The sequence below is a fragment of the Petaurus breviceps genome, unplaced genomic scaffold (genome assembly GCF_028583685.1).
Source record: "Petaurus breviceps papuanus isolate PSGF00001 unplaced genomic scaffold, PetGlider_PUasm1.0 189, whole genome shotgun sequence".
In the NCBI taxonomy this organism is placed as follows: domain Eukaryota; kingdom Metazoa; phylum Chordata; class Mammalia; order Diprotodontia; family Petauridae; genus Petaurus; species Petaurus breviceps.
The window spans coordinates 14,733,326-14,760,533 of NW_027185809.1; the positions used below are offsets into that span (position 1 = coordinate 14,733,326).

General features: G+C 38.7%; 1 protein-coding gene and 1 pseudogene across 5 annotated transcripts in view; both read right to left on the bottom strand.

Moving 5' to 3' along the window:
* Nucleotides 1-1,225: 1,225 nt before the first annotated feature.
* On the bottom strand, nucleotides 1,226-2,049 carry LOC138164014 (triple QxxK/R motif-containing protein pseudogene; annotated as a pseudogene).
* A 14,660-nt stretch (nucleotides 2,050-16,709) lies between these two features.
* The window catches only part of NIN (ninein), a 199,541-nt gene continuing 189,042 nt past the window's right edge, over nucleotides 16,710-27,208 (bottom strand). For all 5 annotated transcript variants that reach the window (XM_069091950.1, XM_069091948.1, XM_069091947.1 and 2 more), the window contains one exon: nucleotides 16,710-18,096. In XM_069091950.1, coding sequence (XP_068948051.1) covers nucleotides 17,887-18,096 — 210 coding nt within the window. In that variant the 3' untranslated portion in view covers nucleotides 16,710-17,886. The remainder of the gene's footprint in view (nucleotides 18,097-27,208) is intronic.

The window sequence follows — 27,208 nt, forward strand, 5'->3', positions numbered from 1 at the left end:
CTATCTGTAAGTATTTTACCCTCTGATTCCAGGACCTCAGTGCAGTTTTTCTTGATGATTTCTTGGAAGATGTTGTCCAGGTTTTTTTTTTCATCATGACATTCAAGTAGACCAATAATTCTTAGATTATCTCTCCTGGATATGTTCTCCAGGAGAGTTATTTTTCCAATGAGATATTTTACATTTTCTTCTAATTTTTCATTCTTTAGGTTTTGTTTGACTGATTCTTTTTTTTATTTGAAAATTCTAAGCTTTATTTTGCTAATAAAATTTTTTCAGTTCTCTCTGTTTATTCATTGAGTCAATATGTGAATTGTTGATAGTTTCATAATGGCATTAAACAATTCTTCATCATAAGCTCTATATTACCAGGGTACTTAATAATGTTTCATTTTTTTTTTAATGTATGTTCTTTAGAAATTTAAGAAAAAATCATCAGTTTTTAAAGTACTGACTTTATTTCTCAAATTTATTTTCTGACAAATGATTCAATAATAACAGTAAAAAAAGATTTGTCTGAACTGAAACTTCTATAAGATATACTGTATAAAGAAAAATCCTTTATTCTTGTGTAATTTGTTTCCCCTTTGGAATTTAATTGAGTTATGTCTTGAGAGGTGAAATATAAATTTGTATAAAGCAAAATTTCAAAAACTTTGGATCATTTTTATTTGGAAGAATATGCATGAAAAAGATTTTTTCAAACACATTCCCAACAAGAGGAGCAAACTGATACTTCAAGCAGCAGGAGCAACATAATTAAAATAGAATTCCAACTTTGTATTAATAGAGTGATAACTAATTAAAATCAGCATCAACTGAACTTTCTATTTACACCAGTTCAGACAGCCCAAGAGGCAAAGAACTCAATTTTAGAGGCATATGTGACTCTTCGAGCTTCTGTCATCCAGGTGCCATTTCTGAAAGAGCCTATGTCCATTGAACAGTTGGTGAAGAAAGAAAAAGATTACTGTAAATGTATGTGCAGATAGAATCTGTGATGAAATAAAATATGCTTGTAGAAAAAGTAGCATTTTCTTCTAAAACACAAAATTTCCTGGAACTTTTCTTCCAATCATATAATTATGAATGCAATCTGAGTAGGTGCCCACAAATAAAAATAAACTTAAATTTAGAATTTCATTCCATGTGATTGAAAAGAAACAAAGGATTTGCCGATCAGGAAAAAAATTCTGATTCTTGCAATTGTATTGGGAAATTGGACTATGCTTCCCAAGAAGAAAAGTTCCATTGTTTTGTGAGTGTGTGTGTGTGTGTGTGTGTCATAGTCAAGCAGTATAAGTAGAGAAAACTTGTCTTTTTTGCAATATAAGAAAAATAACAACAGATTGTAAAAATGTCCAGGGCAACTTGACTTATTTCCTTGCAAGGTGAGGATCTTTGCTTGATATTCATTTAATCCTTAAAAATGTTCCCCAAATGAAGAATAGCAGAAAGATCCTGAGGAGTTTCATGCTTTGAAAAAGTTCAGAACGTTGTTGGTGAGAGCATTCTCAAATAGCGTTATCCAAGGCATTCACTTATCCAGAAAGGGACTAAGATCCAATGGTGCTAATTTTCATTCACCTCCAGAACAGGGTCAACCTCAGTGGATAATTTAAGATAAAAGAAAGCATAGAAAGCCAGCAGGAGTACCAATATAGCTGCAAGGACAAGGCCAACCTCCTTTATGCCAATTGCTGCTTTCTTGGATTCTGCTTTTAACTTGGCTGCTCTTAAAACAGGACTGTTTTTCTTGTAGTCCTGTTTACCAATTTGCTTTCTATACTGATCAACAGGAAGTTTTAAAGTGGAAGCATCCTTTCTGCCCATCTTGGGTCTCTAAAATACCTTACTGGAAAAATCTGGCAACAGTCTATTGTCCAAGGAGCTACTGAAAAAGGTATAGATAGGCTCATTAATAGTAGGCTGGATCCTAGGTGATAAATCCTTCCTTACAACTGTGAAAACCTCAGCTCGAACCTAGGTAAGACCAGGCAAACTTGGGAAATCCAGCAGTTGGCAGCTGTTTGACTGATTCTTGATACCTCATAGAGTCATTAGCTTAGATTTCTGTGATTCTAATTTTTATCAAATTATTTTCCTCAGTTTATTGTTGAAGCTCCTTTTCCACATTGTTCAGATTTCAATTTTAGGGATTTTTTTTCTCCAGTTAGATTTTTAATTTCTTTTTCCATTTCACACATTGTACTTTTTAAGGAGCTGTTTTCTTCAGGGAATTTTTTTTTCTATTTTTGAGAATTGCAATTTTAAAAGAATTGGTCAATTTATCTTCTTTCTCTCTAATTTGATTTTTAAAGTCCTTCTTGAGCTCTTCCAAAAATGCTTTTTTTCTTTTAAAAAATTTATTTATTTATTTTTTCTTTTTAACATTCATTTCCACAAGATTTTGAGTTACAAATTTGAATACTCTTTCCCCCAATCTGTTTTCTCTTATATCCTCCCCCACACCCCTCCCCCCTAACTTTCTAGTTAGGCAAGATGAATTTCTATACCCCAGTGCGTGTGTATCTTATTTACCAGTTGCATGTTAAAAAAAAATTTTTTTTAAAGACATTTGTTTTTAAAACTTTGATTTCCAGATTCTTTCCCTTCTTTCCTCCTCAGCCACCCCCACTGGGAAGACAAGCATTTCAATATAGGTTGTACCTTTGTATTTATGCAAAACATTTCCATTCTAGTTATATTGTGAAAGACTATATTTCCCTCCATCCTATCCTGCCCCCCACTTATTCTATTTTCTCCTTTGACCCTGTCCCTTTATAAAAGTGTTTGCTTCTAACTGCCCTCTCCCCCAAGCTGCCCTCCCTTCTATCATCCCCTCTCTTATCCCCTTAACCCCTACTTTCCTTTAGGGTAAGATACCTAATTGAGTATGTATGTTATTCCCTCCTTAAGCCAAATTCAATGAAAGTAATGTTGACCCTTTACCTTTCACCTTCTTGCTCTTCCCCTCCATTGTAGCAGTTTTCTCTTGACCCTTTTATATGAGATAATTTACCCTATTCTATCTCCCCCTTCCTCCTTCTCCAAATATATTCCTCTCTCACCTCTTAATTTTATTTTTTAGATATCATCTCTTCATATTCGACTCATCCTGTGTCCTCTGTCTATGTATGCATGTACACACATATCCACATGCTCACATATGTATTTATACACAATACAACCTCCTATACATACATATGTATGTATGTGTACATATATATTCCCTTCAACTATATTCATACTGAGAAAAGTCTCATGAGTTACAATTATCGTTTTTCCATGTAGGAATGTAAATAACTCATCTTTAATAAGTTCCTTATGATTTCTTTTTCCTGCTTACCTTCTCTTGTTTTTTTTTTGTATTTGAAAGTCAAATTTTCTGTTCAACTCTGTTTTTTTCAACAATGCTTGAAAATACTCTATTTCATTTTTGACTGAAGCATTATACTCAGTTTTGTTCAGTAAGTGTCTCTCAGGCTTAATCCTAGCTCCTTTGACCTTCAGAATATCCTATTCCAAGCCCTCTATCCCCTAAAGTAGAAGCTGATGGATCTTGTGTTATCCACAATACTAAAATTGTTTCTTCCTGACTGCTTGCAACATTTTCTCCTTAACATGGGAACCCTGAAATTTGGCTATAATATTCCTAGGAGTTTTCTTTTGGGGATCTTTTACAAGAGGTGTTTTGTGAATTCTTTCAATTGCTATTTTGTCCTCTGGTTCTAGAATCAGAACAATTTTCCTCAAGAATTTCTTGAAGGATGATTTCTAGGCTCTTTTTTTGATCATGGCTTTCAAGTCGTCCAATAATTTAAAAATTACCTCTCCTGGATCTATTTTCAAGGTCAGTAGTTTTTCCAATGAGATATTTCACATTGCCTTCTATTTTTTCATGTGTTTGGATTTGTTTAAAGCATCTTGATTTCTCATAAAGTCATTAGCTTCCATTTGCTCCAATCTAATTTTGAAGGAATTATTTTCTTCAGTGAGCTTTTGAAATTCCTTTTCCATCTGACCAATTCAGGTTTTAAAGCATTCTTCTCCTCATTGGCTTTTTGGGTCTCTTTTGCCATTTGAGTTAATCTATTTTTTAAAGTGTTATTTTCTTTAGTATTTTGGGGTCATCTCCTTTAGCAGGCTGTTGACTCACTTTTTAAGATTTTCTTGCATAATTCTCATTTCTCTTCCCATTTTTTCCTCCACTTCTCTTACTTGATTTTCAAAATCCTTCTTGAGCTCCTCCATGGCCTGCAGTCAGTTCATATTTTTCTTGGAAGCTTTTCATGCAGGAGTTTTGACTTCATTGTCTTCTTCTGGTTCTATGTTTTGATCCTTTTTGTCCCCAAAAAAGGATTCTATGGTCCAATAGCCCTTCCTCTGCTTGCTCATGTTGCCAGTCAATTACTTGACTTTTGAGCTCTTTGCCATGGTAGAACTCTGCTTCCAAAGTGGAAAGAGCTGTGTTCTAAATTGCTGGAGTTTTCATAGTTGTTCAAAGCTGTTATCAGCTATGAGGAGGGTGTCCTCTTTACAGCCACCACAGGCTCTGCCACACTAGCCACACACCCCCGGGCCACCACCTAAGATTGCGACCCAGATTCAAGCAGGTCAAAGCAAGAGCAATTGCCCTCTGAATGGTCACTTGGTCCCCCTCAGATGTGCAGGTCACAAACTCCAGAGGCAGCCACATGGCAGCAGCTGCAGCCCCAGCACCTCCACCACCTTTTGCCCTGGAGGCAGGTGCCGGACCATGCTCTTCCATCACACAGTCCAACAGGGTTCTCTACTGACCTTTTACTTTCTCTTTGGTGTTTATGGGTTGAGAAGTCTGGAAACCACTCCAGCTGCTGCTGATTCACTCTTCTGAAGGCTGCTCCAGACAGTCTGGGCCATGGATAGGGGCCACCCCAGTTCTGGGCCCCCATGGATCATGCAGGGCTGCATTTGGCTCCCAGCTGAGTGTGATAGACCTTTCCTATTTGCCTGCCAGTCTGCCTTCAGTGGGAGATTTCCTTCTCTCTGTCATTTTGTGGGTTCTGTAGCTCTAAAATTTGTTCAGAGTTAATTTTTTACAGGTATTGGAGGTGGTTCGACAGGAGCTTAAGTAGTTTATTCCACCATCTTGGCTCTTAGACTGCCCAAGAATGCTTTTTGGGCTTGTAATGGGAATAGGAATTTGAAGATATTCCCTGCCCCTTAATACACCTAGGGGGGAATTTGAAAACCTCCCTTTCTTTGAAAGTAAACTCTGCCCCCTAATAGGCTGAATGTAATCACATGGAGCCTGTGATGGAGGGAATTTGCTAAAGGGTGGAGGAGAGCCCACAGGAAGCTTCCCTGTTGTGAAGATAAAATCTTCCCCCCCTTATAGGATGAATGTAGTCACATGGAGTCTGTGGTGGGAGGAGTTTCCTGAAGGGAAGCAGAGCCCACAGGAAGCTGGGAGTCAGAGCCAGAAAGATCGTGGGAGACAGAGGTGCTCAGGCAAGGAGATAGAGAGGTTTGTGAGTAAATATTGATCTTGTATTTGTTTGTGGGAAGGCTGAAGTTTGCTGTGGCTCTCAGCATTATTATGGCTTCTGAATATCTTTGTTTTTATGATGGAATCAGCTTACTGCTTTTGGGATACATTTTCTGGTGTCTAAATAAATGCTTCTGATCTATCCTCTATATGGAGTGTTTGGTATATTTTGTGATTGAATGTCTTGAAATATTCATAGTCATGTTCTTGATTGTGATCATGGGTGTTGTAAATATTGCATTGGTGCTACAGGGCTTGAGACCAATTCATATTCCCTTTTGAGGCTTCAGATGTGGGTATAGAGTCAAAGCTGTTCCCTTCTGAATATGGTTCTTCTCACTCCCCATAATAGGATTCTAAAGTCTTTGTTTTTCCAACTTGCTTTTCCACATTGTTATTGCTTGCTTCCTGGCTTTTAAAGTTAATTTCTGCTTCTGGGGTACAGAGGGCTCTGACACACACTTCTTTTTTTTTTTTAAAGCAATTGGGTTTAAGTAACTTGCTCAAGGTTACACAGACAGTTATTTCTGGGTGTGCTGCTGAGTATCTGAGCCCAGATTTGATCCCCAGGTCATCCTGACACTGGAGCCAGTGCTCTTACTCGCTGAGCCACCTGGCCGCCCCTAAGCAATTGGGGTTAAGTAACTTGCTCAAGGTTACACAGCCAGCTATTTCTGGGTGTGGTGCTGAGTATCTGAGCCCAGATTTGATCCCTAGGTCATCCCGACACTGGAGCCGGTGCTCTTACTCGCTGAGCCACATGGCCGCCCCTAAGCAATTGGGATTAAGTAACTTGCTCAAGGTTACATGGCCAGGTGTTTCTGGGTGGGTGCTAAGTGTCTGAGCCTGGGATTCGATCCCCAGGTCATCCTGACACTGGAGCTGGTGCTCTTACTCGCTGTGCTACCTGGCCACCCCCTGACCCGCACTTCTTATGCTGGGAGCTAGGGGCCTGGTTATTGACTTTGTGTGCTGTGGTCTCTGGGTTCTTAGAGTTAAGTCAAGACCATGATTCCTTGGCACAGTCTCAGCCACACCCTTTCTGTAGGACTTCCAAGTCTTCAGTTGGTTCCACTATTTCAGGATTTTACACAGTTTTACACTGGGGCGATATTCTCTGGGTTTTCTGGGTCAAAAGGGGGGGATTAGAGTAGCTAGGGTTTACTCTGTCATCTTGGTTCCTGGAAGTTCAGGTAGGTGATTTTTAAACATCCAGGTTGTGGTTTGATAGCCACAGGAGTAGCTGCTGTCGCTTTAGTGGGCCCTGCATTTGGCTCTTACCCAGCTCTAATAGATCCCTGATCCTGCAGTGAGAGATCTGGGAATCACCCCTGCAGTGGATGAATCAGCTTGCCTGGGCTCACTCTGGCTCCACACTGGTGCAGCCATCCACCTCTGCACACTCTGCTATGGATTTTTAATTTATTTTTTTCCCTTCCCTCCCCCCCAACACCCTAAAGAGGCTATAATTAAGTGTAGATATAGATATGTGTGTGTGTGTGTGTGTGCATAACATTAATGGAATAGGAAGATCTTCCCCATCCGTTAATAGACCTATATAACTACATGTGGTCCCCTTTTCCCTTGGAACAGGAACTGTGTTCCCAGGTCTAAAGGTACACAGATCTTTCAATCACAGATGTCTTCCTGCTTTCACAGCTGTGATACATCCTCAGTCACATAGAGCCCATTGGGGGAGGAAATTGCCTAAGGGGCAGGCTTGTTTATGGGGAGACTTGCTTGTAGGAAGGCTTTCACATCTTTTGATACTAAATTAGGCAATAAGTCACAAGGGTTGTGGTGCCTTCTGGTTCTGAACCTATTAGTTGAAAACTATATATAATGGGAGGTTGGTATTTTACTTTGGGGGCTTCCTCATGAGAAGTACCTTTTGATTCCCTGGATGACAGGACTCTGAGTAGCCATTTATTAAAAGCCCCTTGACTACTCAGATGCTGGTGCTCTCTCTGTCGGGTGGTGTATTTAGGTGGTTCTGTTTAGACAATTGGAGCCCTCTCTATTGGATTCTTTCTTGGATACTCACTTCTTTCTACTTATCTGTCTATTAATTAAAGTAAAATTGTTAACTCTTTTAAAGTTGTCTTTCCTTTAGAAAAGCAGATCAAAAAACCTGTGCTAGCAAGACATCCTGGGTGTGCTAGGGTGCTTTTTACTACATTTGGCGTAGTGAGTAGGATCTGCACAGACTAAAGGAAAGCATGTAGTGTAGTGAGACTGGGATAGTTGTCCCAGTTATTGTATTGATTTTTGTCAATAACCTGAGAGAAACCAAGCAAGCAACAGTAATGGAAGTGGTTTCCTGACTGTCCAGAGCAGGGCCTCTAGGAGATAACCTTTATTTCTGCCTCTCTACTCCTCTAGCACTCCTGAGGAATCAAGCCAGAGCAACAGCTGTGGGAGGAAAACATGCATATGGGGGGAGGAGGATGGCCAGAGCCAGGGCTTGAGTGGAGTAGCCCCACCCCAGACTGTGCTGGAGGGGTGGAGGCTCTGGAAGTGTGCTATGCCCAGAACCCAGACCAGAATAGCCCCTCCCCATGTAAGGTTGGGGGAGGATGAGCTACCCTGGAGTTGAGGTGGTGCAGGCCAGGGATAGAAACTGAGGGTGGGGGCCCCTGGAGTCTGCTGTGCCTGGACCCAGGCAGGAGCAGAGAGAGCTTGGAATGGAGCCGTGGAGCAGGAGTGGAGAGCTGCCTGAATGCAGACCATGGTGAGGTGAAAGCAGGAATGTAGAGCCTAGCTCCTGGACTTGTAAGAGGAGGAACCTCCGAGCTCAGAATTCATCCCCGGGGCAAGATAAAAACATTGCAGCAAGGCAGGAGTGCTGAGTGTGTTTTCCTGCTGTATTATCCAGGGATGGTTTGGGACCCAGGGGATAGAGTTGTCTATGGTGGGTGGGGCTAAGTGCCATGGACCTCCAGGACCCAATCTGTTGGCTTTGTCACACAGTCAACCTGCAGTACTTGGAAGCAGGGGCTAGAGCAGCGTTAAGACAGAGGGAGAACAGCCATCCCAAGTCCATACTCCATCAATGTCAGACTTTTCATGACCCTGTGGACTATATAGCATGCCAATAAAAATCCATGGGATTTTCTTGGTAAAGATACTGGAGTCCTTTACAATTTCCTGCTCCAAAGGATTAAAGCAAATAGAGATTAAGTGACTTGCCCAGGGACACACAGCTAATAAGTGTCTGAAGCCATATTTGAACTCAGGTCTTCCCGACTTCATGCCCAGTGCCCAATTCACTGAGCAATCTAACTGTGATGAATCAATTAGAGAGATATAAAAGGGTTGCTTTCAAAGCCCATCCCATCTGCCAGAGTGATACCTAAATTAAGCTATGGACCTAGTTCCCATCCCTTTAAGAATACCAAAGAACCCTGGTGGGATATAGTGAAAAATCACATATTTGACCTTCCAATTAGTGAGAGCCTGTGTAGTCTGTGTTACATGTGGGGCCTTGTGTGGGATACAATGGGGCTCTTCACTCTTCTAGGGACCCCTAGAGAAATTTTCTCCCTGGGACTTTTGATTTTTAGATAACCCTAGACAACATGATCCTGGAGAAATTTGGGGATAAAAATTTTTAGGCAGTAAACATAATTAATTATCTTTTCTCAGAATTTTCCTTCACAATTCCCTCAGTGGAATTTTCTAAGCTTTTTATTTGTTGATTGATGACTAAGGATTATTGAGTTCTGTAAATGAAGTTTGATATGCTGATAGCATCTATATTGAGTAGCTAGATGGCATAGAGGATAGAGCACGAAGCTTGGAATCAGAAATACTCATCTTCCTGAGTTCACACATGGCCAGTACTAAGTCTATAGCTTAACTCAGGTATCACTCTGGCAGATGGGGTGGGCTTTGAAGCAATCCTTTTATATCTTTCTTTTTTTTTTTACCCCTTTTTGGAGGGGCAGTTGGGGTTAAGTGACTTGCCCAAGGTCACATGGCTAGTTTGTGTGTGTGTGTGTGTGTGTGTGTGTGTAAAGTGTGTGTTAAGTGTCTGAGGCAGGATTTGAACTCAAGTCCTCCGGACTCCAGGGCCGGTACTCTATTCGCTGCACCACCTAGCTGCCCCTATATCTTTCTAATTGATTCACCACAGTTACTAATTGTAAATACAAATTGTCTGGAAAGCTGTTTAAAGACTAGGTTTCTTCTCAGACTGGAAGCTGATATTCTTTTCCTTTTCTCTTTTTTATTGCCTTTTGATTCAGGAAAATAATTTTGAATGCCAAGTCAGTTACCTGTTGAATACTAGGCTAGTAATAACCTTTAGTTAACTGTGAAATGTTCCTTATTTGTTGAATCCAAATACCTTTGTATTTGAGGACAATTGTACTTTTTGCCTACAGTTGGATTGTATAAAATTGCACAACATAAGACTATTTTGAGGCTATTGTATATTACATTGGGGAAACAAGTAAAGGGACAATGCTTATGCCTTCCAAAAATGTAGATGACTTTTTGGATTAGGAACATGGAAAATATGTTGAAAATTCAGGCCTGCTGATTTGCTAAGGATGGTAATTTTCTTCAGATGGAGTGGTGGTGGAGCGAAGATTGTAACAGGGATCTGGCATATATAAAGAGGACCTCTGATGGTATCTGTACACGTGAAAGAAAAGAAAAGAAAGAAAACTCCCAGGAACTTTATGGTCAAAATCTAGATCTTCCAGGCCAAAGAAAAAATTACTGCAAACATGTAAAGAAAAAAAATAGTTCAGTTATTGAGGATCCACTTACTAGATACCTACATTTGAACTTCGGCTCTGGTCTTTTCATCAGGAATGCCTGGAAGTCTTTTATTTCATTAATGATCCACATTCTTTGTTATAGGATTATGCTCAGTTTTGTCGGGTAAATTATTCTTGGCTGTAAGCTCATTTAATTTGCCTTCTGAAATACTGTATTCAAAATTTTCCTTTACAGTCATGGCTGGTAAATTGTGTGTGACTATGACTAGCACTTCTTGGTATTTGAATTCTTTTTTTCTGATTCTTTTTTTTTTCTTAAGCAATTGGGGTTAAGTAACTTGCTCAAGGTTACACAGCCAGTTATTTCTGGGTGTGGTGCTAAGTATCTGAGCCCAGATTTGATCCCCAGGTCATCCCAACAGTGGGGCCAGTGCTCTTATTTGCTGTGCTACCTGGCCACCCCATTTTTTCTGATTCTTGTAATACTTTTTCTTTAACCTAGAATCTGTGGAATATTTCTATCATGTTCCTAGGAGTTTTCATTTTGGGTTTTTTTTTTCTTCAGGATATGGTTAGTGGATATTTTCTGTTTCTTCTTTCCTCTCTGGTAAGTTTAAGATTTTTTTTTTTAAAGCAATTGGGGTTAAGTAACTTGCTCAAGGTTACATGGCCAGTTTTGTGTGTGTATGTGTGTGGGATGTGAAGTATCTGAGGCCAGAACTGAGACCAGGTCTTCTGACTCTGGGGCCGGCACTCTTACTCACTGCGCCACCTGGCCAACCCTAGTTTAAGATTTTTTGAAATGTGATGTTTGAAAAAAAATTTTTTTTGGTCATGGCATTTAAGTAGTTCATTGATTCTTAGATTTTTTTGCCCTGGGGCTGTTTTTCAGGTTATTTTTTTACAAGATACTTTACATTTTCTACTATTTCTTTCAGTCTTTTGACTTTTTAAAAAAATATATTTCTTGCTGTCTATTTGATTCATTGGTTTCTACTTGGCCCATTTTAATTCCAGAGAGTTCCTTGGGCAATATTTTGTACCTCTTGTGCCATAGTTAATTCTCTTTCCAGTTTTCCTCCATAACCCTCAATTCTTTTTCAGTTTTTTCTTCTAACACTCACTTCTTTCTCCTTTTTTTTTTTTTTTTTTTAACAATCGGGGTTAAGTAACTTGCTCAAGGTTACATGGCCAGTTATTTCTGGGTCTGGTGCTGAGTGTCTGAGCCCGGGATTCGATCTCCAGGTCGTCCCAACACTGGAGCCGGTGCTCTTACTCGCTGAGCCACCTGGCCGCCCCTAACACTCACTTCTTTTATAAGAATATTTAACATTTTTAAAAACTCTTGCTTTCTTTTAGGAATTTTAGTTGAATTTGTGCCATGCTGTTACTTTCTTTGAGGCTTTGCTTGTAGATGTTTTAGAGTTATTCTATTCGGGGAATTTTATACTTGAGCATCCCCTACACTATAATAGCTTTTCATGATTTTTTTGTTGCTGTTTCTTGCTTGTCCATTCATTCTTCCAGCCTGCTTCTTACCTCTGAATTTCATGTTAAAGCCAGGCTCTGTACACATCTGAATAAAACATCTGGGTCGGTTCTACTGCTGCATTCTTGGGAGTTTGGGGCATTATGACATTCTGGATCCCAGACAGGGGGCCTGCAAGCTTTTGGTGATCCCAAAGTGGTATGGTTCAGGGAAAAAGTCTGATTGCTGAGACCCTGGTCTGAATTCTGCAAGCTCCTGGCCCAAGTTTTAATAATTGTACACTACTGATGGACTTAATCCCAATCAGTCAACTTTGATGGTTCACAGTGACAGATCTTCAGGCTCCCCTTTAGAATTCCTGCCCTGATTATCCAACTGTAGGTTTCAGATTAAGTAAGAAGTTGGAACTTGGACTCTGCTCTTCTCCTGGGATTTGAGACATACTCATGCTGCTTGCTTCCAAACTTGTTTCCCTCTAAGTATATGTCCTGGAACTTAAGACTGCTTCTTAGGTCAGAATATCATACCTAGGTTCAGCTACCTTCCTTAGTCTGCCCTGTACCTGTGACCTGGAACTGAACTGATGAATCTGACAGTGAGCATCTGTTCCCATATTAGTGTTTCAGTGTGGATCTGGGGTTTCTTTTTGTTCTAATGCATAGACTCTTTCTTGGGCTGGTTTGCTCAGTGTAACACTCTATTGAACAATTCCCTTCTGTGTCTATCTCCTTATGATAACCAGGGCTGAAAAAATGACTTGCAACTTTTTCTTGGATTTCCCCATTAGGATTTGGTCTTGATTTTCTAGTTCTTTGTGGAGAAGGTATGGTAATGAAACAACCTGGTAACAAATAACCCTTGTTAAAGCAACATTCACAATAATTGTTAAATGATACACAAATTGTTGCTTTAAAATATCCCAAAAAGGGGCAGCTAGGTGGCGCAGTGAACAGAGCACCAGCCCTAGAGTCAGGAGGTCCTGAGTTCAAATCTGACCTAAGATACTTAACACAAAAACTAGCCATGTGACCTTGGGCATGTCACTTAACCCCAATTACCTTACCAAAAAAAAGGCAATAAATATAATAAAATAAAATATCCCAAAGTATTTTTGCCAGATCCCAGTTCAGGTAAGAAGACCAAGTATGAACCTTCACAATTGGTACAAGTATCCTATAAATCCAAAGTCAATTGGTCCTACAACATATCTTTTATGTACGGCAGCATAACACAGTGGAAAGTCCACTAGTCCTGGACTCAGGAGACCTGGCTTCAAATGTCAGCTCTGACAACAAATATCTGTGTGACCATGAACAATTCCTTCATCTCAATTTCTCCATTATAAAATGGGAACAATAATGTTCATAATACCTCTTAGGGTTATTATAAAAAAGTGCTTTGAAAACTTTAAAGTGCTATATGAAAGAGTTGTTATAGTCAAGGGCAACTCGACTGTCATGTTAAATCAAGTTAGATTTAAGAACTCAAAGTTTTAAAAAGGAATGTTAAAAATTGTTTTTACATGCAACTGGGGAATAAGATATACAGGCAATGGGGTAGAGAAATCTATCTTGCCCTACAGGAAAATAGAAGTGATGGGGAAAAGAGGAGGGAGGGCAAGGTGGGGGGAGGATGAGATAGAAGGGAGGGCAGATTGAGACAAGGGGTAATCAGAATGCGTGCCATCTCGGGGTGGGGGGAGGGGAGAGATGAGGAGAAAATTTGGAACTCAAAATCTTGTGGAGGTGAATGTTAAAAACTAAAAATTAATTAATAAAAATAAAAAAACTTAGATTTAAAATTTGACTCAATGTTTTTAAATGTTCTAGCATACATAATGTAATAATAGAAAAAGTTTTGATCCCAAAATAATGTTCAATTGAATATATATGTCTTGCATATATAACATGTTTAGAGGAAAATAAACCCAAAGAATACTATTTACAAAATTAACTTACTTCAGTTGCAAGTATTTGTTAAACTTCTTTTTAACTTTGTAATAAAGACTATAAGATGTTAGAAAATTATGCCAATTAATCATTACCTATACAAAATTAGACTAGCTTGACTTGTACTTTTAAAGGAGACATTTTTAAAAATAAATACCTGTTCCCAATTTAATTACCTTAAATGTGGTAAGGATAATATACAAGTAAACCCTGTAACATTTCTCAGAAAATCTCACAGATAAAGCATTATATAAGTACATAAAACATTGTTTCCATGAAGGCAAGTAAAACTATATAATCCATTGTGGTAAATTGCTTTCAAATAAAAGCTTATAATTTCAGGCTTAGAAATAAAACAGATAGTATTTTCATTTCTTTTATCTTAATAGAATGTATGGATATCACAAGTACAAGCCTAGCTTTTCTCCTTGAAAACGACACTATAAAAGTTAGATTTAAAAGTTGAATTGGATCTTTACTATTATGAAAGTAAATATCATTGAAAATTATAAGTTACATGTACCAACAACAATAAAGAGGAGTTAAGAAGAAGGGAGTGTTTGAGGGGAAAGATAAGTTTGGTTTTGGATGTGTTGAGTTACAGATGTCCACAGGACTTCCACTTCAAGGTATCAAATAGATAGTTGGAAATGTTGGACTGGAGGTCAGTAGAGAGGTTAGGAGATAGGGCAGGATAAGTAAATCTGAAAATTATTTGCGTGGATTTATTAGAATCCATGGGAACTGATATTATTAAGCAAAATAAGATGAGGAAGAAGAAAAGAGGGGCTAAAATAGAGCCTTGGGAGACACCCATGCTGAATGTGGCATGGCTTAGAAGAAGGTCTAGTAAAAGATACTGAGAAGTTGTAGTCAGAGAGAATCAGGAGAGAGCAGTGTCACAAAAACCTAGACAGAAGAGAGTATTAAGAAGAGGAAGACTGACAGTGTCAAAGGACAAAGAAAGGTTGAGAGGGATTGAAGACTGAGAAAAGGTCATTAAATTTGGCAATTAAGAGATCATTGGTAACTTTGGAGAGAACAGTTTCAGCTGAATAGTGAGGTTGGAAGCCAGACTGTGGAGAGTTAAGAGAGTGAGAGGAAAGGAAATAGAGATACCACCATAGATGGAGGCCAAGAGGAAAGACATATATTCGATGATATCTAGTAGTGGTAAATGGATCTAATGATGTTTTTTGAGCATGGGGGAAACATTATAAGTATGTTTATATGCAGAAGGAAAGCATCCCATACACTGAGAGAGACTGAAAATAAGTAAGAGTTGGGATGACAGAGACAAAAATCTGCTGGAGAAAACAGGATGAAATGGGATTATTTGGTAGCCTTGGCAAGGAGAAAGTGTACCTATTGGTGTGAGAGATGAAAGAGAAGATAGTGGTAGCCACCCCTTAGTTAAGCTAGTTTTTTTTTCTTTTTTTTTGCTTTTGGGAGGGCAGTTGGGGGTAAGTAACTTGCCCAAGGTCACATGGCTAGATTTTTTGTGTGGTTGTTGAGTGTCTGAAGCTGGAACCAAACTCGGGTCCTCCTGACTCTGGGGCCGTCGCTTTACTCACTACGCCACCTAGCTGCCCCAGTTAAGCTAGTTTTAATCAATATTTGGTGTTTAGTTCAATGGTAAAGACCTTGACTGATCTTGAAAATCATCACGTAAGCACCACACAAATTCAATCTTCTTTTCCAACCTTCATCAGGGTCAACTATATTTACAAGTGAATAACACCCTGGAATAAAACTAATATAGAAGTTTCTGGAAATCATGAGAGCAGTCAAGGAAATGTTGTTTAGCCTGGAAAAAGGAAGACTTGAGGATGTGATAAAACTTGTCAAATATTAGAAGGTTGTTATGTGGAAGAAGGGTTAGATTTTTTTGTTTCTCTAAGAGAGAGTTTCAGTGGGTAGAAATTAAAGAGAGGTAGATGTTGCCTCAAATAGTATTTTTCTAACAAAAAGATCTATCTGTAAATGGAATGACCTGCCTTACAAAGTGAACTATCATTATCGTAAAAAGAAAGAATTTCTTCATTGAATTGAAGGGTAGTCTAAATACTTATAAAAGCTTTCTTCTAGCTTTATGATTCTAAAATAAATATTTCTTTTATGATCTTTAAGTTTCTCTATGTCTGTCTTTCTCTGTTACCTTCTTTCTCCATATGTATACATATGTAAAACCTAAATATTGTATGACTTCATTAACCTGTACAGTTCAGACACTTTAGGGTTGTGCCCTCACAAAGCAGTTTGGTTTTTCTGCTCCATCTAGGATAATGGATGAGAATATACTTCCTGGCACATAAACTTTTATAATCTACCTATTAAAATACCTGGATGGCTTGGAAGAACTTCCCAGCTGGCGGCACATAGCAGACACTCATATTACTCCAGGTTGTACTACACTTTTAGCCTTAAGACTAAACTTTTTACTCCCATTATAAAATATATGCATATAATATATGCATTTACCCCTTTTTGCCCACATCCTGCTTTGATAATGATCTCAGAGATCAAGTGGTTCATGTCTTATTTCCAATAACAGATTTTTCAACATCAAATGTGTTATACTTGAGCTTATTTTTAAAAAAAAAATCCAAGGTAAGCTGAAATTTTTACTCCAAAGGATTTTTCAGAATTATAAAATCACTTAAAAATATGAAATCAAAATGCTTAGTAGAGACCATATATTCAATAACAAGGTCATAAGGTTTTATATATTTCAAATTATAAAGAGGATATACAGTTATTCAGGAAGTTTAATGTATGTTAAGTTCTTAAGTCTGTCTCAGAACTTTATCAACTGAAAGCTGGTGAGATTTTTTGGTAAAGGCTATCTGGCTGGCTTATTATGTTTCTAAGAATAGAAGTTGACCCCAAATAAATTAAAACATTTTTCAGAGTTTCCTTGATAATTTGAATGATATAAAGAAGTGGCTTTATTTATTCCTAAGAGATAACTTAAAAAAAAATTCTAACATGGTGAAAAAAGACATTTAAAGCAATTAAAGTTTTTAAAATACTCAATATTGTATTATAATTAAATAATATAATTCAATTGATATGATATGTTTAATGAATAGCAAAAAGGTAGAGCTCTAATAGGTTTTTCTGTCCTTAGTGGGTCCTATGAATAAGTTTTTCTGCTAACACAAAGCCTAACAATACATCAGAAGAATAAATGCTATTTTAATACACAGATACAGGGGAAATACACCCACACAAACACAGACACACACACAATACTATTGTATTTAACCATTTTCACAAGACCCCAAACTTAAAATAATCAGTTTACATACATATTACTCTTTGTACACATTTAAATTTTTAAAAAATTAGCTAAAATGAATTTTACATTTTTAATCTGGCTTGATTTCATCATCATGGGTGACCACAAAGACAATATTTTTTCTTAAGATACATTTAATTCAAGGTTTAGAAATATATCAAATCACAGAGTAAAACATATTCTTGACTCCTAAAAGGATTCACTTAGAAAAAAATTTGTGTTTATGTATATCCACATGTACATACATGTGGATATACATGAATATACGTGTACTTATGAATATATACACATACATGTAAGATGAAACATTAGAATATTTAAATTAAAAACCTGTATCTGTTGTTGGCAGTTTTAGATTACACTTTATTATGAGACCTTTCCCTTTAGAGTGTCTTATTTAAACCATGATTTGAGTCAGCAAAATTTAATTTAGACATAAAACTTGAGGTATGCTTATTTTTTCAGATATTGTGCTATATCTGAAAACTTCCATTTCAATTGTTCCTTGGTACATTATGATCAAAGCTTATGATGTAGGCTAACATTGCCTTTAACAAATTGATCGTTTCTCCCTGTTGAAGATTGGTCAGAATTTCCTAATTTGTTTCTAAGAGCTATGAGGGTTAATTAGGCAGAATACTGAGATTTCCTTTTACATTTTAGTAAACACTCCAGTTTAGGCTATTTCCTCTTAACTTGTCCCATTTTAGGAGTACTCAGGGCTTTCATATTTCTTATTATGGTAGCAATAACTATACTGCCTAACTGAAAATGAAAATAAATACAATCATACCCTAAGCATGAGAAGGGAGAGGAAAGGGGCAGTAATATCCTACTGAAATGTTGTATTTCAGTATAGTGTATATATTCTCGTAGATTTTATGGCTCATCTATGACCTAAGAGGAGGTACAGAAATCACTTGTGCTGGTGTTAGATTCCTGATGATATTACTGAGGCTTGCAATCTTCTCTTCCAAAAGACAGTTTTTCTTTTCTGCTGTTTTCTGCCGTTGTTCAGTAATCTCTAAAGTTTTTAGCAGGTGAGTATTTTCAACATATAGATCCTTCATCACTGCATCAGATTTTGTATTCTTGCAAAGCTGGAAATAAAATCAAAGATTTTCAATTGAGTAGAGGCTGGGGGAGGGGAATGGGATGGGAAGGGACGTAATGTTTATTTTGCACAATCTATTAAGTATGTCTTTATAAAGAAAGGATTCATCCTCAATTGACAGCATTTTTAGTAGAGACAATATATTTAATTCTTTATGTTCTTTTACTGCTCAGTTTGCTGACAGAAATTACTAAAGAACAAGAAGACAAATTGACAGTGTATAGCTTAAAAAGAAATGCAATTAATTCTCTAACAGGTACAAATTTATTCACTTTATGCAAAATAAGCAGCCTGCCCTCACTCAAATCACAATCAACTGTAAATCATGTCGTTATTTCCCTGATGTCATGGTCCTCTTCAAAAATGAAGGCTAGACAAGACAGCAACCTAATGACTTGTTAATCTAACCTCCTTTTTAGGGTTTCTTAATGGTTTCTCAGATTATATGGTGAGAACAGAATTTTAATAATAATAATGATATCATGATATCACCATAGCAGTTTACATAGATTAATCCTTTTGATCCTTACAATAACTCTATGAGATAGCTGTCAGTGAGTAAACATTTATTAAGTATCTACTATGTGATAAGAACTGAGTTAAGTAAGCCCTAGGGATAAAAAAAAAAAAAGGTAACAGATAATACCTGTCCTCAAGGAGGTCACAATCTAATGGGAAAGACAACAGGCAACAAATATGCACAGACTATATACAGAATAAATGGGAAATAAGTAAAAGAAAAAGGACATTTGAATTAAGAGAGAATGGGAAAAGCTTCATGTAGAAGAAAAGATTTTAGTTGGGATTTCAAGGAAGCCAAGAGGGAGAGATGAGGAGGGAAAACATTTCAGGCATTGAATACAGCCAGAGAAAATTCCTAAACCCAAGAGATTAAGATACTGGAGTGATTTGCCATTTCCTTCTCCATTAGATTAAGGCAAACAGAGGTTGAGTGACTTGCCCAAGGTCACATAGCTAGAAAGTATCTGAATTCAAGTCTTCCTGACTCTAGGCTCAGTGTTCTATTGACTGAGTTACCTACCTGCTGCCAGTGAAAGAACTGGCAGATATTATTGCTGACATATTGTTACTGATATCTGAAAGATCACAGGAAGCAGGAGATAAAATACAAGCTTGAAGAAAAGAAAATGAAAGTTTTCAAAAAAAGGGAGAACAGAGTCTTAAACTAAAAGCCAGTGAATTTGACTTTGAATCTTTATAAAATACTAGAATAGATCATTAAAGAGATAGGTGGTGAATATTTAGGAAGAAACTTTTTTTTTTTTTTTTGCTTTTTGGAAGGGGGAAGGAAGGGAAAATTGGGGTTAAGTGACTTGCCCAAGCTCACACATCTAGTAAGTGTTAAGTGTCTGAGGCTGGATTTGAACTCAGGTCCTCCTGACTCCAGGGACACTACTCTCTTCACTACACCACCTAGCCGCCCCAAGAAAGATGAATAAAAAGAGCCAGCATGATTTCTTCAAGGACAAGTCACACCAGACAAACTAAATTTCCTTTTTTGACAGGATTACTAAACTAGTAGAAGATGGGAATACAGTGGAAATTGTTTAGATTGTAGCAAAGGCTTTGATAATATATCTTATTTTACTATTGTAGAGAAGATAGAAAGATGTGGACTACATGATAATAATGACACCCTAGAGGCATCTGATAGCATAGTGGGTGGAACACTGAGCCTGGAGTCAGGAAGATCTTAGTTCAAATCTGGCCTCAGACACTTATTAGCTGTGTGACTTTGGGCAAATGACTTAACCTCTGCCCCAGTTTCCTCAACTGTAAAATGGGATAATAATAAAACCTACCTCTCAGGGTTGTTGTGAAGATCAAAGAAGATAATATTTATAAAAGTATTTAACACAGTGCCTGGCAAATAGCAGGCACTATGTAAATACTTTTGCCCTTATTCTTCTCTTAATACAATTAGATGGATTCAGAACAGATTGGATGGCCAGATGCAATGTCAACATAGCAAGAGGTCTCAAGTGAAGTAACCCAGGGACCACTTCATTGCCTTGTAATGTTTAACATTTCTACCAGTGACTTGGACAAAGGTATATAGACAGGATGGGATGATCATCAAATTTCTAGATGGCATAAAGTTGGAAGGAATAGGTAAATAGAGTCTTGAGTCTTGCACTTTGAGTGCAAAAAATAAAATTCATAAGTACAACATAAAAGAGCAATAGAAAGGCAAAAGTTCAATATGACTCGGTAGTGCAGTAGGGAAACGAAACCATGGGCTACATGTAGAGAGGCACAGCTTTCAGAAATAGGGAGACGATGAGAGCCCTTGTACTTTCCTTTCATCAAACCTCATCTGTAAGATTATGTTTTCTTCTGAGAACAGTATAAGAAAGACATCAACAAGCTACAATAGATATCATGAGAAAGGCAACCAGAATGGTGAAGGACCTTGAGCCTATGTCACATAGTCATGTCAAAGAGGAGGGCTGAAGGAAAGAAGTATGCTTATCTAAAAGAAAAGAAGACCAAGGGGTTAAGAGCTGCTGGAGAAGATCTATATTCAAGCATTTGAAGGATTGTTATAAGGAGGAGAATTAGATTTATTCTGTTTGATCCCAGAAGTAAGAACCTAAAGAAACTGGTATAAGTACCAAGAGGAAAACTTAATATTGATACAAGAAAATGTTTCTAATAATTAGAGCTATCAAAAAAGTAGAATGGGCTGCCTCAGGAGGTTATCGGTTTCCCATTGTGAGGGATGATATGCAGTGGAGTTTCCCCATTCTGAAAAATCAAATCTAGAGTGGCTTCAGCATCCACTAGGCCCAAGTTTAGAAGTCACCTGACCTTACAGGAATCTGGGACTTAGAGGAATGGAGACCCTCCCCAGGCCATCTCAGCATAAGATACGCCAAATAAGGATAAAACTGCTTTCTTGGCCTTGCAACGGACACCCACATGTTTTCATGTCCTTTGTCTCCAAATAGATTCCCGAGCTTAGGTTGTGGGCAGGCCTCCCTACCAATGAGAGTGAAGGCCAGTTGGGGGGGATTGGGTATCTTCATTAGAAGGTTATATAACCATGGTCTTGCTTCTACCTGTTGCCCTCTTCCTGGCAGACGCCATTTGAGCGACAGGGGCAGAGGGCCCTTTCTCATGAGAAAGAATAAAGACCTTTTCTGATCTCAGATTCAGACTCTGAACTTTTTTATCCCACACACCATTCTTAGGGGCTTTTAAGTAAAGATGAGTTGACCATTAATCAGGGAAGTTTATAGTGGATATTCCTTTTGTAATAAATTGAACTAGATCAGTATAAATGTCCCTATATAATCCTGTGGACCACACTGTCCATGGGTTTTCTTGGCAAAGATACTAGAGTGATTTGTCATTTTCTTCTACATGGATTAAGACAAACAGAGGTTAAGTGACTTGGCCCAGAGTCACACAGCTAGAAAGTATCTAAGGTTGTATCTCTCCCATTATGTGCAACATGGGCCACTCCTGATAAACAAAAAAATAACTTTAATACTCAATGGAATTGTGTTGGATGAGAAGGATGAAATGGAGAGGCATTGTGATACCTATTCCAGCAGGCTCTTTCATCAACCACATGACCCAAATGACCGCTTTTACTACTGATCCTTAGTTTTAGTGTTCTCTCCTCAAAAATTACTTCTTATCTTTTTAGAATATTTTATATTAGGGGGGCTAGGTGGCACAGTGAATAGAGCACCGGCCCTGGAGTCAGGAGGACCTGGGTTCAGATCTGGCCTCAGACACTTAACACACACATACACAAATTAGCTGTGTGACCTTGGGCAAGTCACTTAACCCCAATTGCCCTCCAAAAAAACAACAACAAAAAAGAATATTTTATATTTACTTACTTATGTTGTTGTACATGTTCTCTGTTGTTTATGCAATCTCCTGGCCCTCATGTAAGTTCTTTGAGGACAGGAACAATATTTTGGTTTTTGTATTTGCAGGATGGAATAGTTCCTGGCCAAGAGAAGGCCCTTAACAAATATTTATTGAATGGAATTGAATTGCAAACTAAGTAAATAGCAAGATGTGATAAGTAGTTTACTAGCCTAACAGAACTGAATCCCTTATTCCTTTTCTCTAAACTTGAGGGTTCTGGAGGGGGGCTCAGGGAGAGAAGAGGAGGAAGAGTGAAAGTAAAGAAAATAACTTCCTATATCTAAAATCAAAATCTCCTTCCTCAATTCCAGACCCCACGTATCCATTCTCTACCTAGTTGTTGTCTTTTTGGAGGGAGAAGGCAGGGCAATTGGGGATAAGTGACTTGCCCAAAGTCACACAGCAGCTAGTAGGTGTCAAGTGTCTGAAGCTGGATTTGAACATGGATCCTCCTGACTCCAGGGCCGGTGCTCTATTCACTGTACCACCTAGCTGCCCCTGGTTTTTAAAAATATGATAGACAAGATCCTGTTGAATAAAAAACAAAAACAAAACTTCAGGATTCCACACACACAAAAATTGCCAATGTATATAGTGAAATAAGGCACTGGAGACAATGTTTGCTATTATGGAAATGATTCTGCAGGGACTATGAGACTGAAAAATTGAACTGATGAAAGATGGCATAGAGAAATCAGGAAGTTCCCTGAGTTCTCCCCAGTTTCCCTTGGAAATCAAGTCTCTAAACAAATTCTGGAATGACAGAAAGAAGCCACAAAAAGGAGTGAAACAACTTCCCAGTTTAAGATAACTTAGAAGGACCTTAGGAAAGGTCTGTCTTGCTTGGTTAAAAGGGGAGCACAGCCCAGCACAGAAAGTGTCCAGGCAAGGTAGCAGGAGGATCTTAGCCAGAACACAGACCAGAAACCAAGACCCCTCAGTCCTGGCTCAGTTGAATAGTGGCAAAACAGGCCAGCTGTGAGGCCTTCAATGACAGCACAGAAGGCAAACTGCCAGGCCCAGAATCCCAGCACAACACACACAATTCTACCAGGACACCCCAATGCAGTGAGCAAGCTGCCAGCACCTGAGGCCTCAGTGAAGAAACCTGTGAACAGGCCCCTGACCAGTACAAGAAGCTTGGGACTGTACCCTTTATTCCCAGGAGCAGAGATCAACTTTTAAAAAACGAGGAAAAAAAAAGAGCCTTAGCAATAGAAAGCTATTTTGGTGACAGGGAAGATGAAAAAAACAAACTCAGAAAAGGACAATGAAAAAATGCCTGCATATGAAGCCTCAAAGGAGAGTATGAATTGGTCTCAAGCCCAAAAATCCTCTTGGAAGAGCTCAAAAAGGATATTTTTTCAAAAAGGATTTTTAAAATGAAGTTAGAGAGGTAGAAGAAAAATTGGGAAAAGAAATGAGAATTATGCAGAATTATGACAAAAGAGTCAATAGCTTGGAAAAGGAAGCACAAAAATGGACTGAAGAAAACAATTCCTTAAAAAGTAGAACTGGTCAAGTGGGGAAAAAAAATCCATGGAAGAAAACAACTACTTTAAAAGTAGAAATGGACAAATGGAGAAGGAGGTGCAAAAGCTAATTAATGAAAATAATGCCCTAAAAATTAAAATTGTGGGGCGGAGTCAAGATGGCAGAGTAGAAACAGGACTTCTGTGAGTCTCCAGCTTCCACCTCCCCCTATTCATGTAAAAGGTGACTCTGAAGAAACTTTGGAGCTACAGAACCCACAAAATGACACAGAGAAGTTAACTTCCCTCTGAGGACAGCCAGGCAGGAAGAGGCCAGCGCAGTGCCCTGAGAGCCAACCCTAGCCCCTCAGGGCAGGCCTGACCAGCCGCTGGCTGGAGAGACTTCAGATCAACAGCAGCTGTGATGATTTCCAGAATTATCAACACACAGATGCTAAGGACAAAGTGCAGTGCAGTGAGGACTTTGGGATCTAGTAGTTTGGGAGACAGTGTGGGCCTTTGCCCCTGGGGCAAGAAGTGGCTGAGGCTGGGTGGCCATGCAGCTGCAGCCACATGGCTGCTTCAGCTCCTGGCCTGCAGACTGTAGGGGGACCAAGTGACCAGTATGAGGGGTAATTGATCTTGATTTAACCTGCTTGGATCTGTATTGTGGTCTAGGGTGGAGGTCCTGGGATGTGCAACCAGCTTGCCAGAGTGTGTAGAGACTTCAGAGAGGGCACCCAACTAATACCTTCAGCAGCTGAGAAAACCCCAGTAATTGGGACAAAGCTCCCCTGTCTGGTAGCAGAGCCTTACTGTGGCAAAAAGCCCAAAAGTCAAGTAATTGAGTGGCAACATGAGCAGACAAAGGAAGCTAAGCAAATAGAGGAATCCAACATTAGACTTCTATTTTGAGGACAAAAAGGATCAAAGCATGGAAAAGGAGGAAGACAGTGAAGTCAGAACTTCTGCACCAAAAGCTTCCAAGAAAAATATGAGCTGGTTACAGGCCATAGAGGGCCTTAAGAAGGATTTTGAAAACCAAATAAGAGAAGTAGAGGAAAAATTGGGAAGAGAAATGAGAACCATGCTAGAAATGAGAGTCAACAACCTGACTGAAGAAAACAACACCTTAAAAAATAGACCAACTCAAATGGCAAAAGAGGCTCAAAAAGGCAATGAGGAGAAGAATGCCTTAAAAAGTCGAATTTGCCAGATGGAAAAAGAATCTCAAAAGCTCAATGAGGAGAATCATTCCTTCAGAAATAGATTGGAGCAAATGGAAGCTAATGACTTTATGAGAAATCAAGATGCTGTTAAACAGATCCAAACAAATGAAAGAATAGAAGGCAGTGTGAAATATCTCATGGAAAAAACCACTGACCTGGAAAACAGATCCAGGAGAGATAATTTAAAAATTATTGGACTACCTGAAAGCCATGATCAAAGAAAGAACCTAGAAATCATCCTCCAGGAAGTTCTCAAAGAAAACTGCCCTGATGTTTTAGAACCAGAGGGCAAAATAGAGGTTGAAAGAATCCACCAATCACCTCCTAAAAAAGATCCAACTATTTGGATATATATATTATATCCAATTTAGAAACCAACTTAGAATTTGAATTTAGACCATTAAAGAACTCAGAGTTGTATTTTACTCTGACTCACATATAGTTAATTTCAAAAGGAAACCTTTGCTATTCACATACAAATTTTAAAATCCAACCTATCTAATCCCTGTCTGCCCCAAACTTGGGCCAAAAGACCAAGTGTCTTAAGATAGGCTCTTTTGTCCAATCATTGCCCTAGTACTGGGAGCATCTGCCCAATATTCCAACATCCTCCCTAGGGGACTTTCCAGAAGAATATCTTCCCAGGGATTCTTCCTCTTTCTAGGTCTAGAACCCATTCCTCCCTATCTGCAAGTCTTCTAGGGCTGAACCCCTTCAATCAGACTCCCTCCAGATGGGTCCTGCAAACATGGTGAGAGGGCAAACCTGTCCAGCAAGGCTTCCTCCAGGAAGAAACTTCCTGATCAACAAAGGGCATTTCTTTACTAACTGATTTCCTAATTCCTATGGACTCACTACCTGTGGTCTAATATCACAAGTTCTGGTGGGGGCAGGTTCAACCTGCAAACAGTCTCTGCAGTTATCCTGTGGTACCTTATCTTATCTTACCCAAACCCAAATTCTGAGAGAGTCAAGGCCCCAATTGGGCACCAGTTGTTAGAAACACAAACACAAACAAATAGTGATATTTGGGTATCAAAAGAAGTTTATTGAGAAGAAGTTCAAAGGAATTGAACACTTCTGACCAGAAGTGGATTCTGACCTTCTTCAGGAAGAGGGAGTCCTGAATACAGAAGCAAGAAAAGTTTTGTACCATTAGTCTGGCGTGGGTATCTCCTTTCAGAGACAGATTCAGGGTTACATCTTCCCATGCGCCCATTGCATATTTCTTCTAGATAGGTAACCCTTCCCTTCATCATACGTTATCATGCATTCCATGTTCCATTAACGAGACTCTAATTCTATGTAAGGCGTGTTGCATAATATGCAAGAGGTTTATTAAGCATACACAATAGTAATTTTAGGCTACTTGGTCATTGACCCCTATTGGTTTAAGCTGGATCAGTTCTTATTCTAGTCTGAGAGTCTCTCAAGGTCGCTGTCTGCCTTTTGATTGGTCGGGCCTATCTGCTGTCTGCTAACTTTCTTGTAAGTCTTGCTTCAGCAATTTCTAGCAGTTCTGTGGAAACTTAACTCTTTGCCATCTCTCACATCTCTCACTCTGGTGCAACAGATCTTTCCTGCTGACCTTCCAGGTTGTTCTGGGTTAGAAATTTGTTTCACTCTGTCTTTTTGTGGGTTCTTTAGAACCTAAATTCTTTGGAACTAAAATTCTTTAGTCATTTTTTTTTTTGTTTGGAAGGGGGAAGGTAAGGCAATTACAGTTAAATGACTTACCCAAGGCCACACAGCTAGTAAGTGGGTCAAGTGTCTGAGCCCAAATTTGAACTCAGGTCCTCCTGACTCCAGGGCCGATTCTCTATTCACTTGTCTCCTAGCTACCTCTAGAATCACTTTAAAAAGGTATTTGGAAGTGTTTGGGGGAGAGTTCAGGCCAGTCCCTGCCTAAACTCTGCCATCTTGGCTCCCCGTTAAGGAGAAGCCCCATCTTACTGTTCTTCCTCTCCATACACATGAATGGGTTATCTAACCTTTGGAGATACCTGCAGGGAAGTGTTGAGAAATAGCAACTCGGATAACATAGGTGTCCAGAAAGTGGGGATAGTTAATTTTCATTGTTAACCAAAAACCACCTACCCCTAAGCACTGTTAAACAGGGATACATTATTGTGAGAAAAAAACCATCATAATTATAGCAGCTCACATTTTAAGGTTTTCAAAGTGGTATACATACATTATTGGATTAGCTCCTCACAACAACACTTAGAACTAAGTATTACAGGTTATCCTCATTAGACAAAGGAAGAAACAGAGACTCCATGAAATTTAAGTGACTACTGTTAAAGGTCAGAGGCCAGAATTGAACCCAAGTCTCTCCTAACTCCGTTAAACATACTATCTCTTTCATACTATGGCTTCCTAGTTTTGTATAAACTTGTTTCAGCAGTGGTTTCTAGGGCATCTGTGGCATTATTTGAAATATGACTGCCACTATGAATGTTTATCCCAGTATTCCCTTTCAGTCAAT